This window comes from Caretta caretta, chromosome 9, assembly GCF_965140235.1.
Source record: "Caretta caretta isolate rCarCar2 chromosome 9, rCarCar1.hap1, whole genome shotgun sequence".
NCBI classification, from domain to species: domain Eukaryota; kingdom Metazoa; phylum Chordata; order Testudines; family Cheloniidae; genus Caretta; species Caretta caretta.
In genome coordinates, this window is record NC_134214.1 from 56,585,504 (window position 1) to 56,603,997 (window position 18,494).

Here is an 18,494-nt window from a genome sequence, read left to right on the forward strand (position 1 = left end):
AAGTGAGCCCCCCGAGTGGGGCTTGTCTCTTAATTTATACAGTTTTTTGGAGAACAACTTACAGAGAAGTTACAGACAAAAGAAGAAAAAGATTTTAGTCACCACCCTTTGAGATCCCTGAGACCAGTCACGTATCTTCAATTACCTGCCACCCTTAACAATCTCCTTTAACAGCTTCCAGTTAACTTAACTAATTGCCCTTCACACCTTCCATTCTGATGCCTGCTTCTTAGATGTGCTGGCTCTATCTTAATTGCTTCTCCATTCAAAAGCTAACTGTCCCTAGGTGTGCTCCCTCAGATACTTTGTAACATGTTTTGGCATGCCCTCTCATATACAATGTATCCAGCATGTCCCCTTATACAACCTTATACTTATACAATGTTATACTTCCACACAGTCATGTTGCAAAAACTAGAAATTCCTCAGCTTTAAACTTTTGGTTTTAACATATCCAAGCAGTTAACCAAGATCAGTCTGGTAGCTAGGAAACTAACGACAGGACCAAAGTGGGGGAGAGGGGAGTCTGCCAACCAAAATTTACCAGACTAGTAGTAGTACTGTAGGTCCATAATCCTTCAGTGTAAAAGGAATTGTTCTCTTCAGTGTAAGAGGTGAGTGATTCCCGTCAATAAAAACAAAAAAGGGCAGAAAACACTTCTGCAAAGTCTTCAGATATCTGAATTTTTGCTGTCTTCTAGCTTCACGCATCACTGAGCAGGTCTCAGCAGTAGGAAATCATGGGAAAGGAGAGAAGAGGAAAGTCTCAGAGGAAGAGAAGAATGGCCATGAAGAACTTGTGGAAAAGAAAGTTTGTAAAGGTTTTCAGACAGTTTGAAAACAAATGTACTCTGTTTTGTACTCTTTAAGTTGGGTTGAGTAAGTGCAGATCAAAGCTCATCTTTGGTTCCTTAGTACACTTTCTATGGTTATTTTTAAGAAATGAAGTGTGCTGCCTGCTGGCAGAGTTCATACTTAGATCCCAGGGTTTCGATGCATCCCCTAGGTATTCATTTGGGAGGCTATTAGCAGTTGTGCTGAACCAGCCCAGAAGTATAATAGTGGGTACTTTCACAACCATCCAGAGACCTGCAGTCAGAGCACAAGTCCTGGAGTAGCAAAGGTGTGGAAGTGACTGTCTGACTCCTGGCAGAGGTTCAGACCACTTTGCCCCGCTAGCATCTTGTCACTCCATCAAATGGTTGCAATGAAATTAGAAATCCTGAGAAAACTGGCTTAAACTTTCACATCTGGCTTGCTTGCTTTTTGGTACAGATGTGTAAAACACAGTAGTGATACAGATTTCCTAACATTGCACTAGGCTTTGAGAACTGGATTCGTTCAGTAGGTTCAAACCAAGAAAGATAAATTTGATTGAAACAGCATTTGGTTTAGCTTTATTTTATCTATTGTTAGCAGCCTCATTAGATTTACTGTTTCATCAAAAGAGTTTCCATGGAGTGCATCCCTCTCCTGGTCATGCGTGATATCCCAGTCTGATGTAGCTTTAGCACTCAAGCATGGTTGTCCTGCTTCAGTAGGATGCAAACTGCCTTACAGTTTCTGATGTGGGGACACTTAATACTAGTGTCACACAGCATGTCATTTTCAGCAAAAGGTTCCAAAAGCTGACCCTTTTTTAAAAAAAAATTTTTTTTAATTTCAAGTATAGCCCATGCAGGGCAAGACATGCTTCTTGTCATGATGCCATGGGATTTTCAGAATCTTGCATAGAGCAAAATGATCACAAGTTTGTAAATCAGGCTCAGGAGATGGAGACGTTTCATGTGTTTAAGTTTTGCTTTGTTTCTCACTAGCATCTGGAGGCATCTTTGGACTGAAAGGTTATATGGCAGAGAGAAAAGGTGAACGAGAAGAGATGCAGGATGCACATGTCATCTTGAATGACATCACTGAGGAGTGCAGACCCCTGCCCCCTCAAATGTAAGTATGCCAGACCTCCAGAGCCAGGGAATAACATTGTAGTACACAAGAGTCATAGAATCATAGAATATCAGGGTTGGAAGGGACCCCTGAAGGTCATCTAGTCCAACCCCCTGCTTGAAGCAGGACCAATTCCCAGTTAAATCATCCCAGCCAAGGCTTTGTCAAGCCTGACCTTAAAAACCTCTAAGGAAGGAGATTCTACCACCTCCCTAGGTAACGCATTCCAGTGTTTCACCACCCTCTTAGTGAAAAATTTTTTCCTAATATCCAATCTAAACCTCCCCCACTGCAACTTGCGACCATTACTCCTCGTTCTGTCATCTGCTACCATTGAGAACAGTCTAGAGCCATCCTCTTTGGAACCCCCTTTCAGGTAGTTGAAAGCAGCTATCAAATCCCCCCTCATTCTTCTCTTCTGCAGGCTAAACAATCCCAGCTCCCTCAGCCTCTCCTCATAACTCATGTGTTCCAGACCCCTAATCATTTTTGTTGCCCTTCGCTGGACTCTCTCCAATTTATCCACATCCTTCTTGAAGTGTGGGGCCCAAAACTGGACACAGTACTCCAGATGAGGCCTCACCAATGTCGAATAGAGGGGAACGATCACGTCCCTCGATCTGCTCGCTATGCCCCTACTTATACATCCCAAAATGCCATTGGCCTTCTTGGCAACAAGGGCACACTGCTGACTCATATCCAGCTTCTCGTCCACTGTCACCCCTAGGTCCTTTTCCGCAGAACTGCTGCCTAGCCATTCGGTCCCTAGTCTGTAGCTGTGCATTGGGTTCTTCCGTCCTAAGTGCAGGACCCTGCACTTATCCTTATTGAACCTCATCAGATTTCTTTTGGCCCAATCCTCCAATTTGTCTAGGTCCTTCTGTATCCTATCCCTCCCCTCCAGCGTATCTACCACTCCTCCCAGTTTAGTATCATCCGCAAATTTGCTGAGAGTGCAATCCACACCATCCTCCAGATCATTTATGAAGATATTGAACAAAACCGGCCCCAGGACTGACCCTTGGGGCACTCCACTTGATACCGGCTGCCAACTAGACATGGAGCCATTGATCACTACCCGTTGAGCCCGACAATCTAGCCAGCTTTCTACCCACCTTATAGTGCATTCATCCAGCCCATACTTCCTTAACTTGCTGAGTCATGACAAAAAGATGAAAGAGCTCCCATTAACTTTGCCTGAGCTCTTGACAGTGATCCCTCACTCTGAGCAACTACTGCTTGTGACTAAATATTGCTTTGTGTGGTGGTGTGGGTGATCTGCATTGTATTCCTAGATCTGCCACTGACTTTGAGAAAATCATGTAAGGTTTGATGATGCAAAAGGTGCCTCATTTGTTAGGTGGTCCATATCAGGTGCCTAAGACCTGACTTCCTTATTTTTATTTATTTATTTTTCCACGTGAAGTGCTGAGTACCCACCACTCCTGTTGACTTCAGTCAACTCCTCCTAGTACCTCTGGATATCAGGCACAAGATACCTGAAGGCTCTCAACTTGAGTATAGCTGTTTTAAGCCTTGCCTTTGGGGTTTCACAACAGTTAGTTAAAATCCCAGGTGTGACAGTGATGAGGAGCTTGGATACTTGGAGAAGAGAAGCCATCAGGTATCAAACTCTCAACTTTAATGATCTGAAAGTTATAATTAATTTGAGGGGAAGTGGTGGAATGTATCATTTTTAAAAGCAACACTGACAGACCATAAAAGATCATTTTAAAAACATTCTTTTAAAGCTAAATATGTGATCTAAAGCTTGTAGAACAAAAGGCAATTTGACAATAATTAGTATGTCCCCACGTCTCTTGTGTATTGCACAGCTGTAGCAACCATTCTGCATGAAGAGAATTCTGGGATGTGTTGGATTGGCATCTGTGAATAGCAAATTCTGAAATTGTTGGATAGAGGCTCCAGAGTTGGAGTGCCCATGAGGTGCAATGTCTAGCTGTTGTTAAATGTAGCTGGGGGCCATAGCCTCTCTTCCTTTCCTTCATTTCCTAGGGGAGATGGGGAAAGTTTTAGTACTCCATACATGCTAGCTCTACGCTTTTTAGAGGAAGCACTGCATTTTCTGTTCCAATACAGGTTGGGAGAGCTGCTGTGGACACAAGCCTCTTTTTACTAAATCTTAACTTCTGGTTGATATCAGCCCTTTCACAGCTAGTTTACATTCATGTTTCTTCCTTTGCAGAACCCGTGTCTCGTACTTTGCTGTTTTTGATGGCCATGGGGGAGTTCGAGCTTCAAAATTTGCAGCACAGAATCTGCACCAAAACCTGATTAGGAAATTTCCTAAAGGTAGGAGAGGGCCATATGGGGACATGTGCATCATCTGTCATTCCTCATGACTTGCTGCTGTGGTGTGTCCATTAAGAAATTACTTTGGATAGCCCGAGTCAGGGACATAGCTGTGTGTGGAGTATTGGGTGACCATGCCTCTAGGCTGGAGACAGGAGAGGTGTGATAAGTTGTTGAGCAGATTTGTTAGGCTATCAAGCCAAAAGCCATAACGGTGTTAGCTAGGTTAGGCAAACTCTATGGAATAGCCATAGCAGATGTATGAATATGGCTGAGGAAAATAATAGCATTACAATAGGTGTCCCTTGTCTTCAAGGGTGAATAACTAGGCTGTATTATACAAGCTGGCCATGCACGTTTATATCTGAATCTTTGGCAGTTGGGCACTTGGGTCATGTCTGCCCTATGTAACTAATGTGTGCAGTGTGACCTGTTTATGCATGTCAGACAGGTGAGGAAGGAGGCAAGGTTTAGATAAGCATGGTGTTTCAAAAGGAGCATACACTACTTTCTCTTGTGTTACAGGAGAGGTAGTCAGTGTGGAGAAAACAGTGAAAAGATGCCTTTTGGACTCTTTCAAACATACAGATGAGGAGTTCCTGAAGCAGGCCTCCAGCCAGTAAGTATAAATGTCCCCCAGAGCTACTTGTAACTATTAAAAATGTCTACCTCTCCCAGATCCCGATTCTGAGTTATCTCCTGAGTGGTACAGCCAGAAGGTGCAACTCCTACAATGGGACAAAGGTGACCTTAAGTTGTCATTGCTTCTTGCCAAGATTCCAATTGGCCTGTATGCAAGTTGGAGCCGCAGCCTTCAATGCCTGCTGATAGGCAGGCAGAGTGGCCATAATAGCTGGAGTGTAGTGCACTCCAACCCTGCCCCCTACACTACAGGCTGTACAGGACAGCAGCATAGGGCTACCCTACCCTGTAAGGGTAAGACCAGGATTGTCATGGGGAGTGAGGCACTATGGGGCCAGAATGTGAGCCAAAACTGGCTTTTGTCCCTTACTTCTATAGCACCTTTTGTGACCTGTATCCAAGGAGATCTTGCATATTACTAAAATAACAGTTAACGATCAAATAACTTAAGATATCAAGTGATAGCAATAGTTTTTTAACTTAAATCTGCAAGCTCATAGCATGACAGAGTGACATGTTCCTAGCACAAGGAATTCCAGATATTCAGGGAGTTCTGCATCGCCCTCTATCCAGAATTCAGGTGGCTACCAGCAGATATGCTCCCACATAGAGCAATGGTCATGACCAAGGATTCTAGTGAATCACTGAGATTATTTTTTTTTATGCCTTAAGTTATATGTAGTTAAACTTTTATCTGCCTGTCCCATGTTACTAGTTAAAGCTTGCATTATTTTCAAGACTGCTCTCTAAAGCAGTGGTTCTCAACCAGGGATCTGGGACCCCCTGGGGGGTTGTGATCAGGTTTCAGGGGGTCCGCCTAGCAGGGCTGGCATTAGACTTAATGGGGCCCAGGGCAGAAAGCCAAAGCCCCACTGCATTGGATTGAAGCCCAGGGCCTTGCCACCCGGGGCTGAAGCTGAAGACTGAGCAACTTAGTTTCACGGGGTCCCCTGTGGTGTGGGGCCATGAGCAATTGCCCTACTTGTTACCCCTAACACTGACCCAGGCTTTTATATGCAGAAAAACAGTTATTGTGGCACAGGTGGGCCGGGGAGTTTTTATAGCATGTTGGGCAGGCCTCAAAAAGAAAAGATTTGAGAACCCCTGCTCTAAAGGATGGATGGTCTGATGGTTAACAACTAATATTTGAATCGTCCTTCTAACGGACTATACTTTTTCTTAGCTTTGTTCTAATGGAGACTTATTTTCCTTGAGGAAAAACACAGCCTATCCCCACATGTGGGGGGGAACACCACTAACGCTTTGAGGTGCCACCATGTATCGCTTTATACTTAAGCAAGTGTGACAGACCCAGACCAGTGGGGTACAGGAGTCTGTTAGAAGGCAAATATACTGGCCACTGGATAAACAGTTTTCTGTTACCTGAGTGTCCAGAGCAGGGGATGCCCTAGAGCAATCCGGAACCTGCTAGAACCGGTTAAGACAGGCAAGATAATCAAGATACCTGGAGCCAATTAAGAACTTCGTAGAATCATTATGGCAGGCAGGCTAATCTGGACACCTGGTTTAAAAAGGACCTCCCATCAGTTAGTAGGGGAGTGCGCAAGGAGCAGGGAGTGAGAAGGCATGCTGCTGGAGGACTGAAGAGTTCAAGCGTGATCAGGCTTCAGGAGAAAGATTCTGCAGTGAGGATAAAGAAGGTGCTGTGGGAAGGCCATGGGGAAGTAGCCCAGGGAGTTGTAGCTGTCACGCAGCTGATACAGGGAACATTGTAGACAGCTGCTATCCACAGGGCCCTGGGCTGGAACCTGGTGTAGAGGATGGGCCCAGGTTCCCCCCAACTCATGATCAGACACAGGAGGAGTTGACCTGGTCTGTGAGAAACACTAGAAGGGAAGGTCTAAATTGGAAAGGGATCTGGCCTGTCCCCGACCCACTAGGTGGGACACAGAGACTGCGGGGATTGTTCTCTGTTTTCCCCCATGTTGGCCAGTCATAAGGTTAGCTGAGTGGATGGCAGGTTTGAGCCATTAGCAAAGTGGCCAAACTGAGGGCTGCCGTGAATCTCTGAGGCAAGCAAATCCGCCAATAAGCGCAGGACCCACCAAGGCAGAGGAGGAACTTTGTTACACAAGTTACATGCTGGGTTAATCCAACTTGGTTACCAGCCTTGCATATCCTTTCCATTTCATAACTTTTCATCTATAACACATCTGGAGAGAATATCGATACATCTAGCAATGAGCTTAGAAATTTCACTTCATATGTACAACATCACAAACCAAACTCCAGTTCAGCCCTCTAACCCTAACCAGTTAAACAAAACAAACGTGACCAGTGTAGGCACTAAAAAGTACTAACAGAATTCGTTAAAACAATTATTTGATATCTTTCCCAAACCTGTGTTTTTAAAAAAAACAAAACTCCATCTAACCTGTATATATTATATTCTGTAATCTACACGGCTGCATTTGCAAACTTGTTAGTTACATCAGCATTTGAAATTATGGAGAAATTTAATTAGGCTCTTCAGCATCAGGAAAACACAAATGAAAGATGATTTAGGAGCAGATAAATTTAAGAAATGACACTCAGAATTGTTATACTGTTATGTCTGGTCCACAGTAAGGAAAACAGTGCTGCAGCTATAATCCAAGCAGCATGTCTGATTTTACACTATGCTGTCTAGACACTTGTTGAACTACAGAAAGCCAAATGTCCGGAAAACAACTTAAACAGGGAGTGGGGATTACTGAAGCTGGAGGATGGTGGGTACTGTGGGTGATGATTTGAAATAGTATGAGTGAGGAATACCAGGTATGAGGGGAGCAGTGAGTAGATTGCATATTCTCCTCTGTTACTGTTTAGTTCCTCACCATCCACCTGCCCTGCACTCTATGGAAGTTGCCACTTAAGGAGAACTTCCATTATTTTTTAGGCACTGAGAGCTAGGCAGTTACTGTGAAACTTGTTCTGTCATACCCTTAAATGAGTTCCCTGGAGTTGAGTGTAGCATGGAATGGGAGGAGAAGAAAAATGCAGAGAGGTAGCTGTTACCTGCAGCCATCCCTCAGAACCCCACCTTGGGGGTGCCACCCACAGTTAGAAATTGCTGCTCTATGTTGCTAATCTGTCTTCATCTTAGTATGTATCTTGTCTGTATAAACCTGTTTTATATAATTAATTTAACAAAAACCTGTGAGCAAAACGGGGAGAACTCCCAAACAGAATCTTGGCGTTTTTGTGCTAGTTGACTTCTGAATGTCTTGCAATGGAGGCATCCTTTGCAGGGTTCTCTGAACCTTTAGAAATAGAACACTGGGTTAACCTCTAACAAAAACTAGCTTTTTCCATTGTAACCTTATTTCTGGTGCCTCCAGGAAGCCTGCGTGGAAGGATGGGTCCACAGCAACCTGTGTCCTGGCTGTGGATAACATCCTTTACATTGCCAACCTTGGAGACAGCCGGGTAAGTAACACTAAGAAACCTACTATGTAGATTTTAATTGTATAACATCCCCAGTACTTGCAGGAGGAATGGATTTCCACCCTTTATAGGGATTCCGGTTGGGAGATGCTAAAGTAATTGATTACACTGATTACATTAATTGTTTGTCAATCATTCTTTACTGAGCTTCACTGGAAGATCCTGGACAGAAGTAGCTGGGAGCTCCCAACTGTTCCTACAAAGATTCCTCCTTGAAGAGGCTGAGACTTAGAGTAGCTGTGTGTCCCTCTAGGTTCTAACTTACAAGAACATAAAAACGGCCATACTGGGTTGGACCAATGGGCCATCTATCCCAGTATCCTGTCTTCTAACAGTGGCCAATGTCAGGTGCTTCAGAGGGGATGAACAGGAAGTCTGTGTCCACAGTCTCTGTTTGCCAGAAGCTGGGAGTGGATGTTGGGATGAATCACTCGATGACTTCCTGGGAGTGAACAGGAAGTTAAGCCCATTCCTGCCCCTAAAGCTGCATTTTTTTTCACAGGAATTTAAGAGAAACTCTCCTATTCCCCCAGCAGTCCATGTGACTTCACTTGTGTTCCCCCCCTCCCCCCGGGCTTTTAGCACAAGATTCTTTCTCACTGCTAACCAACCCTGGGACAGATTCTGCCACATTAAAGAAATCATTCTCCAGTAGAAACAGTGCAAAATTGTGTGCCACTGTTGCAACAGTCAGTTCAGCCTGCAAATCACTAGTTTGCATGCGTACTTTAGCTAAAGGGGCACGGACTTAGTAACCTCTCACCAATTCTAATCCTGCAATTTTCCCTGGCAACAAATCCTCCTGGATCAGGTCCTCCTGACCACAGAAGTCTCTATCCTTAAACCAACAAGTACTTTCCCATTAAATTTAACAGCATGCATATGCTAACTGCTTGGTTGTGTAGAAGCAACATTTACAAATCCTATGTGGAAAGAAGCAGCAGCCTGGCTCTGAGAAGCAGCAGCTTCATGTATTACCTGCTGCCTGTTCCCTCTTAACCAAGGGCAATTATTGTTCAGGTGCTCAATGGACTTACAATGGTAGCACCTCTTGGGCTCCTCTGCTTGTACAGGAGATTTGAGACGAGTAACAGGAGTGGGGAGGTGAACGCCCAGCCTCCTTTTTCCCGGGGTATAACGGTGATTCTGCTTTCCCCCAACCCTGTACCCCTCTGCCAGTGGTTTATGTTTAATTGCAGCTTGTGATTGCTCGTAAGAGTTCGCAAACCCAGCTAATTCACCCACTGCATTCACCGTTTTATCCCACAAATACAGTTTTACATCATCACTGCACATATTCAGGAATTGTTCCTGAGTAACCAAATCACACATTCCTTCCAAGCTTGTAATGCCTTTCCCCGTCACCCACTTATCTACCAAATCTCTCTCTTCATTTATATAAGCCACATTACTCAAACCAGATCTCCTCTTAAGACTCCTGAATTTAACCCTGTAGGTTTCAGGTGTAATCTGAAACTGTTTCAAAACCAGTTCCCTAAATTTACCATAGTTTGAAGCATCATCACTAGGCATCTTACTGAATATGTCCAGAGCTCTGCCAATTTTGCAATCAATGTGGTCATTTTTTGATCTTCAGGGATAGTATGGTCAGTCTTTCAAAGGTGATTTAAATATTGGGCAGTATCACTGGATTCATCATACTGTGGACATAGTCGCTCCCATTTGTCGATTTTTGGGGAAGTGGAACCAGCAGCTAGAGGGTTTTGTCTCTTTTACTCCATAACAGTCAGTTTATGCTTCTGGGCCTGTATTTCTCTGTCTCTTAACTCCAGGGCTCTCTTGTCCCTGGCTGCTTCTGCTTCCATTGCCCTTTTGTGGGCAGCTTCCTCCCTGGCTGTCTCTGCATTAATTTCCATTTGTTTTAATTCCATCAGTCCTCTAAGTTCATTTTCTTTCTCAGCCATTTGCAACCTGTGCAGTTCTATCTTTTTCTGAGTCTCACTCACGTTGCTGATTTTTCCTGCCTCTATTCCCTTCCCCAAAATAAGCAAACAGAAAATAACAAATCAAAGAATATCAGGATTGGAAGGGACTTCAGGAGGTGATCTAGTCCAACCCCCTGCTCAAAGCCGGACCAATCCCCAACTAAATCATCCCAGCCAGGGCTTTGTCAAGCCTGACCTTAAAAACCTCTAAGGAAGGAGATTCCACCACTTCCATAGGTAACGCATTCCAGTGCTTCACCTCCCTCCTAGTGAAGGTTTTTTCTAATATCCAACCTAAACCTCCCCCACTGCAACTTGAGACCATTACTCCTTGTTCTGTCATCTGCTACCACTGAACAGCCTAGATCCATCCTCTTTGGAACCCCCTTTCAGGTAGTTGAAAGCAGCTATCAAATCCCCCCTCGTTCTTCTCTTCCGCAGATGAAACAATCCCAGTTCCCTCAGCCTCTCCTCATAAGTCATGTGTTCCAGTCCCCTAATCATTTTTCTTGCCCTCCGCTAGACACTTTCCAGTTTTTTTCACATCCTTCGTCTGGTTTGGGGCCCAAAACTGGACACAGTACTCCAGTTGAAGCCTCACCAATGTCAAATAAAGGGGAACGATCATGTCCCTCGATCTGCTGGCAATGCCCCTACTTATACATCCCAAAATGCCGTTGGCCTTCTTGGCAACAGTGGCACACTGTTCACTCATATCCAGCTTCTTGTCCACTGTAACCCCTAGGTCCTTTTCTGCAGAACTGCTGCCTAGCCATTTGGTCCCTCGTCTGTAGCGGTGCATGGGATTCTTCCGTCCTAAGTGCAAGACTCTGCACTTGTCCTTGTTGAACCTCATCAGATTTCTTTTGGACCAATCTTCTAATTTGTCTAGGTCCCACTCTATCCTATCCCTACCCTCAGCGTATCTACCTCTCCTCCCAGTTTAGTGTCATCTGCAAACTTGCTGAGGGTGCAATCCACGCCATTCTCCAGATAATTAATGAAGATATTGAACAAAACCGGCCCCAGGACCGACCCTTGGGGCACTCCGCTTGATACCAGCTGCCAACTGGACATGGAGCCATTGATCACTACCCGTTGAGCCCGACAATCTAGCCAGCTTTCTATCAACCTTGTCGTCCATTCATCCAGCCCATACTTCTTTAACTTGCTGGCAAGAATACTGTGGCAGACCATGTCAAAAGCTTTGCTAAAGTCAAGGAACAACACGTCCACTGCTTTCCCCTCATCCACAGAGCCAGGCACTTGTCTGTTCTCCAGCCACCACGCCCAAAACTCACTCTAATGACAGGTTTCAGAGTAGCAGCCATGTTAGTCTGTATTCGCAAAAAGAAAAGAAGTACTAGTGGCACCTTAGAGACTAACCAATTTATTTGAGCATAAGCTTTCATGAGCTACAGCTCACTTTATCGGATGCTGTAGCTCATGGAAGCTTAGGCTCAAATAAATTGGTTAGTCTCTAAGGTGCCACTAGTACTCCTTTTCTTTCTGCGAAAACTCACTTAAAATCACTACCAGTATCTCAAAGCAATCAGCTGTGCTCGCTGCACCACTGTGACGGCTTGGATCACAGAAAACCCCTTGAACTGCCATCTGAGGTATTGAGACTACCCCTGAGCCTGTTTCCCCTGGCAGCTTGGGACTTCAGTGCCCTGCCTGGTTTGAGCCAGACATACTATCCTGCTGCAAACCCAGACCCAGGTCTGGACTATGTCCCCCAACAGCTGCAGGCTTAACTGAAAACTGCTTAAGAAGTGTTCCTGTCTCTAACACCCAGATGCCCAGCTCCCAATGGGGTCCAAACCCCAAATAAATCAGTTTTACCCAGTATAAAGCTTACACAAGATAAACTCGTTTGTTTGTTTGCTCTCTATAACACTGATAGAGAAATATGCACAGCTGTTTGCCGCTCCCCCCCCCCCCCCCCAGGTATTAATACATATTCTGGGTTAATTAAGTAAAAAGTGATTTTATCACTCCCACCCCCCGTGGTTACTGTCCTTTGTTCCAGTTTCTTTCAGATAGCCTCTCCACCCACAAAGGATATCTCTTGAGCCAGCTGAAGACAAAATAGAGGGGCCTCCCAGGGGCTTAAATAGAACTGTGGTTGGAGACCCCCTCCTCTCCTATGCAAAATCCAGTTCCAAGATAGAGTTTTGGAATCACATGGGCAAATCACATGTCCAAGCATGACTGAGTTCCTTGCCAGCCAGGCCACATTCCTGGGAAAGCTCTCCAAGTTCATTGTTAGCTTAAGTGTTTCTTGATTGGGAACTTTAACTTGCAAATTCCTTTCTAAAGAAGCTGACCAAATGCTTTAATTAGGCTATTTAAAATTAAACAAGTACACAGCCAGTATTCATAACTTAGAACACAGAAATGATACATGCATAAAATAGGATGAATATATTCAGTAGATCATAACCTTTGCAGAGAGATGTTACACGGCATATGTAGCATAAAACGTATTTCAGTTATGTCATATATTCATTCATAAGCATATTTCCATAAAACATTATGGAGTGCCATGTCACACTGTACTCCACTTAGACGCAATTCTTGATTTCATCTTCCTCTTGTGGTTTCTGGGACTAACTGCTCCAAGAAGTAGTCATTTATGGTGTCAAAATACTTTATCTCTGCATCCTGTCCTGAGATGACATGTACCCAGTCATTGTAGGGATAGTTGAAATCCCCCATTATTACTGAGATTTCTGTTTGTTAGGGTTTTTTTATAGCCTCTAATCTCCCTGAGCATTTCACAGTCACAATCACCGTCTTGGTCAGGTGGCCAGTAGTGTATCTCTACTGCTATATTCTTATTATTCAAGCATGGAACTTCTATTTATGGAGATCTTCTTTGGTACAGTTTAGTTCATTTTAAGATTTGTGCTATATTTGACTCTCTATGCTTTCTTTCACATATAGTACCACTTCCCCACCAGCATGTGTCATTCCTATATATTGGGGGTTCTCAAACTGGGGGCTGGGACCACTCAGTGGGTCACAAGGTTATTACATGGGGAGTCACAGGCTGTCAGCCTCCACCCCAAACCCCGCTTTGCCTTCCAGCATTTATAATGGTGTTTTAAATTTATACAGGGGGGGAGGGTCGCACTCAGTGGCTTACTATGTAAAAGGGGTCACCAGTACAAAAGTTTGAGAACCACTGCTATATATTTTGTACCCTGGTATTAGTGTCCCATTGATTATCATCATTCCACCAATTTTCCATGGTGCCTATTATATCAATATCCTCATTTGATATCTGGCACTTGTATTTGCCCTTCTTAATATTTAGACTTCTAGCATTTGTATATAAGCACTTAAAAAACTTGTCGATATTTAGCTGTCTGCCATTATGTGATGATATGCCCTTCTGCAAACCTGTTGTGTTCTTTAGCTGTCTCCTGGTGGACTCCAGGTTGTGCTAGATACCTGATTATATCTTTTAGTTAGTGGTGTCTTCAATTTATTTTAAAAATCCCATAAATTACTTGCATTTCAAAAATAATTTTAAGATCAATCTTCTTCTTTGCCAAAGGGATGAAATTCAGTACAATAATTTTTGGTCTTGCCATGAGTTTTTATTTCCTGGGGAATTGAACCTGAAAACCTTTGTTCAGGGAAGAGATCCTTTGTTCTGCATTTGTTTGGTAGAAACTTTATACTACAGGCTTAACACCACTTACTCACAAGGGGTTTTTGTCAGCACAGGCGATTTTGTGTCGTTACAACGAGGAGAGTCAAAAACATACAGCCTTAAGTCTCAGTAAAGAACACAACCCTACCCAATATGAGGAGCGAATGAGGATACAGAAGGCTGGAGGAAATGTCAGGTAAACAAGAGAAGAGATGGGAATGAGCCTGAACTCTCATGTGGTTTGGGTGTGCTCAGCACACCCAGCTCCCATAGAAGTTGATTGTGCTTACCATGTTTGAAAATCAGGGCACATAGGAATCTTGCTAGAGAAGCAGTTGTTTATGGGGTGCCCTCCAAGAATCCTGTAACTGGAATGGTAGGCTGAAATTAATTTTCCTGGCCTTAGAAAGAAACCGAGGGTGGATTTGTCCTAGAGGCATGGTACTGTGTTGCACTGGCAGGAGGGTGGAGCAGTGTTATGTGTCTTTGAGTGAAAGCCAGATGGCACTAAACAAGCACATATAAACTAAAACAGCAAAAAATTGCTCCTTGAGTGTATCTAAAGCTGCTTCCTCATTTCCTTGAAATATTATGCATACAGTGGCACCCTTAGTTCATCAACCAGGAGTTTGTCTGTATAGACGGTCAATGTATGGCAAGGTGAGATGTAAATCTACTCCATGCTAGTGTGCTGTTCGCTAACCGTCCACATGGATCCTGTTGATGCACACTGAAAGTTCTGTAGTGTGCTTTTATATACTCACACTCAAATTCTACTCTGCTTTGAAATGGATGTCAGCAGGGTCCACCCAAACAGTTAGTGAGCAGCAGGCTAGTGCCAGGTAGATTTACATCCCAGCTTGCCATACACTGTACAGAAAGGTTTCAGAGTAACAGCCGTGTTAGTCTGTATTCGCAAAAAGAAAAGGAGTACTTGTGGCACCTTAGAGACTAACCAATTTATTTGAGCATAAGCTTTCATGAGCTACAGCTCACTTCATCAGATGCATACTGTGGAAAGTGTAGAAGATCTTTTTATACACACAAAGCATGAAAAGATACCTCCCCCCACCCCAGTCTCCTGCTGGTAATAGCTTATCTAAAGTGACCACTCTCCTTACAATGTGTATGATAATCAAGGTGGGCCATTTCCAGCACAAATCCAACAGCTATTAACAACAGGAGGGTGGGTGGGTGGGTGTGTTCGGGGGGGGAGAACCTGGATTTGTGCTGGAAATGGCCCACCTTGATTATCATACACATTGTGAGGAGAGTGATCACTTTAGATAAGCTATTACCAGCAGGAGAGTGGGGTGGGGGGAGGTATTTTTTCACGCTTTGTGTGTATAAAAAGATCTTAATCAGTTGCATACTGTGGAAAGTGTAGAAGTGAGCTGTAGCTTATGAAAGCTTATGCTCAAATAAATTGGTTAGTCTCTAAGGTGCCACAAGTACTCCTTTTCTTTTTACTGTATAGACAAGCCCTTAGTAGTGATTAAGGTTTGAGATGTTCCCTATATTTAAAATGGGTACTCTTTCTAGAGCTGGAATGGACTTCTTTTAAAGTGCACTCACTCTGTGTGCATGTGAACACATAGACACTTTCGGTCTGGTGTATATTAATACTTAAATATCTGCTGTATTTTAATACTTGATCACTTTCTTGAAGACTTCCTTTTGACACAGTCAATGTTTCAACTAGTTACATCTTGACTTTTTTTACAGGGAAGTCAAAATCAGAGTGAAAAGATGTGTGGTTTGGTTTTGTTTGTTTTTTTTTAATTCCTAAATGTTCGGAATGCACGTGCTTCAAACTCCCCTGGAATCTTATCTTGCAGGGTGTGGGAATGGGTGGGCTAAGGCTTGTAATGCTAGCGTTCTCTGGAAATGGCATGTCCCTTATCTTCAGAGGGCACATGCCATTATTTGTGTTTATCACCAATCCATCTCTGCAAGTAGGAAGGAGATGAACAAGTCTCTTAGTTCTTTGCAGACTTTAGGCAACATCTCCATTGGCTAGGAGTCTACCCATGTTTCAGTGGTTAAATGTTTTATGACAGAAAGAGGGAGGAAGGGAACTGTCAGCACACTGAATTATTGCAGGTTAACAAATAAGAGAAGCACCTGAATGGCATTCATCTGAGTTTTTGGTGGTGGAGTAGGTTCTGCCTACTGTTTTGGATTCAGAGGTTTACATTCAAGTAACACATACTTTAGGTCTCTGTGCAGTTGCCTCTGTGTATTAGTCATCACATAATACAAGTAGTGCTGTGTATTCATAGACTATCAGGGTTGGAAGGGACCTCAGGAGGTCATCTAGTCCAACCCCCTGCTCAAAGCAGCACCAATCCCCAATTTTTTCCCCAGATCCCTAAATGGGCCCCCTCCAGGATTGAACTCACAACCCTGGGTTTAGCAGGCCAATGCTCAAACCACTGAGCTATCCCTCCCTCGTATTGATACTATATAAAGATACACCAGTAAAGCTTAACTAAATAGGCAGTGTCTCTGAAAAGATAGGGGGTGAGCTGATGAGGGATGGGGCAGCTTGAAGAAACAAGCAACTACCAACTGAAGAATCGGGCCCTAAGCAGAGATGGGGCCATAATTGGAGGAGAAGTGTAAGTGGATTGGCAAAGGGATACAGATATGGATGGAGCAGGTCTCTGCATGGAAAGTCTTTTGAAAAGCCAGTTGGGAATTTTGAATTAGTTCAAAGTAGGGCTGTCAATTAATTGCAGTTAACTCACGTGATTAATTAAAAAAAAATTAATTGCAATTAATCGCACTGTTAAACAATAGAATAATTTCAATTTGTTAGTATTTTTGATTTTCTACATTTTCAAATATATCTATTTTGATTACAACACGGAATATAGTGTACAGTTCTCACTTTATATTTTTGATTACAAATATTTGCACTGTAAAAATGATGATAAAAGAAATAGTATTTGTCAATTCACCTCATACAAGTACTGTAGTGCAATCACTTTATCCTGAAAGTGCAACTTACAAACGTATATTTTTGGTTACATAACTGCACTCAAAAACAAAACAGTGTAAAACCTAAGAGCCTACGAGTCCACTCAGTCCTACTTCTTGTTCAGCCAATCACTAAGAGAAACAAGTTTGTTTGCATTTATGGGAGGTAATGCTGCCCACTTAATTACAATTTCACGTGAAAGTCAGAACAGATGTTCATAGAATATCAGGGTTGGAAGGGAGGTCATCTAGTCCAACCCCCTGCTCAAAGCAAGACCAATCCCCAATTTTTTTCCCCAGATCCCTAAATGGGGCCCCCTCAAGGATTGAACTCACAACCCTGGGTTTAGCAGGCCAATGCTCAAACCACTGAGCTATCCCTCCCCCCTCTGTTCACATGGCACTGTTTAGCTGGCATCGCAAGATATCTGTACCAGATGCGCTAAAGATTCATATGCCTCTTCGTGCTTTGGCCATTGTTCCAGAGGACATGCTTCCATGCTGATGATACTTGTTAATTAAATTTGTGACTGAACTCCTGGGGGGAGAATTGTATGTCTCCTGCTCTGTTTCTTACCCACATTCTGCCATATATTTAATGTTATAGCTGTCTCGGATGATGACCCAGCACATGTTGGTGGTTTGTTTTTAAGAACACTTTCACTGCAAATTTGACAAAATGCAAAGAAGATACCGATGTGAAATTTCTAAAGATAGCTACAGCACTCAACCCAAGGTTTAAGAATCTGAAGTGCCTTCCAAAATCTGAGAGGGATGAGGTGTGGACCATGCTTTCAGAAGTCTTAAAAGAGCAACACTCTGATGCAGAAACTACATAACCCGAACCACCAAAAAAGAAAATCAGCCGTCTGCTGGTGGCATCTGACTCAGATGATGAAAATGAACATGCACTGCTTTGGATCATTATGGAGCAGAACCTGTAGTCAGCTGGATGTATGTCCTCTGGAATGGTGATTGTAGCATCAAGGGACATATGAAACTTTAGCGCATCTGGTACGTAAATATCTTGCGATGCCGGCTACAACAGTGCTGTACAAACATCTGTTCTCACTTTCAGGTGACATTATAAACAAGAAGCCGGCAGTACTATCTTCTGCAAATGTAAACAAATTTGTTTGAACGATTGGCTGAACAAGAAGTAGGACTGAATGGACTTGTAGGCTCTAAAGTTTTACGTTGTTTTGTTTTTGAAAGCAGCTATTTTGTACATAATTCTACATTTGTAAGTTCAACTTTTATGATAAAGAGATTGCACTACAGTACTTGTATTAATGTGAATTGAAAAATACTTTTTTGTCTTTTACAGTGCAAATATTTGTAATCAAAAATATAAAGTGAGCACGGTACACTTTGTATCCTATGTTGCAATTGAAATCAATATATTTGAAAATGTAGAAAACATCCAAAAATATTTAAATAAATAGTATTCTATTATTGCTTAATAGCGTGCGTAATAGCGATTAATTTTTTTAATCTCTTGACAGCCCTAGTTCTAAGATGGCTAGAAAGTCAGTGAGGGTGATGGAAAGAAGGCA

General features: G+C 43.1%; 1 protein-coding gene across 5 annotated transcripts in view; it reads left to right on the forward strand.

Moving 5' to 3' along the window:
- ILKAP (ILK associated serine/threonine phosphatase) overlaps positions 1-18,494 on the forward strand; it is a 63,002-nt gene that overhangs the window by 22,596 nt on the left and 21,912 nt on the right. For all 5 annotated transcript variants that reach the window (XM_048863163.2, XM_048863158.2, XM_048863161.2 and 2 more), the window contains 6 exons: positions 702-821; positions 1,818-1,944; positions 4,151-4,257; positions 4,783-4,876; positions 8,241-8,328; positions 14,031-14,152. In XM_048863163.2, coding sequence (XP_048719120.2) covers positions 702-821; positions 1,818-1,944; positions 4,151-4,257; positions 4,783-4,876; positions 8,241-8,328; positions 14,031-14,152 — 658 coding nt within the window. The remainder of the gene's footprint in view (positions 1-701; positions 822-1,817; positions 1,945-4,150; positions 4,258-4,782; positions 4,877-8,240; positions 8,329-14,030; positions 14,153-18,494) is intronic.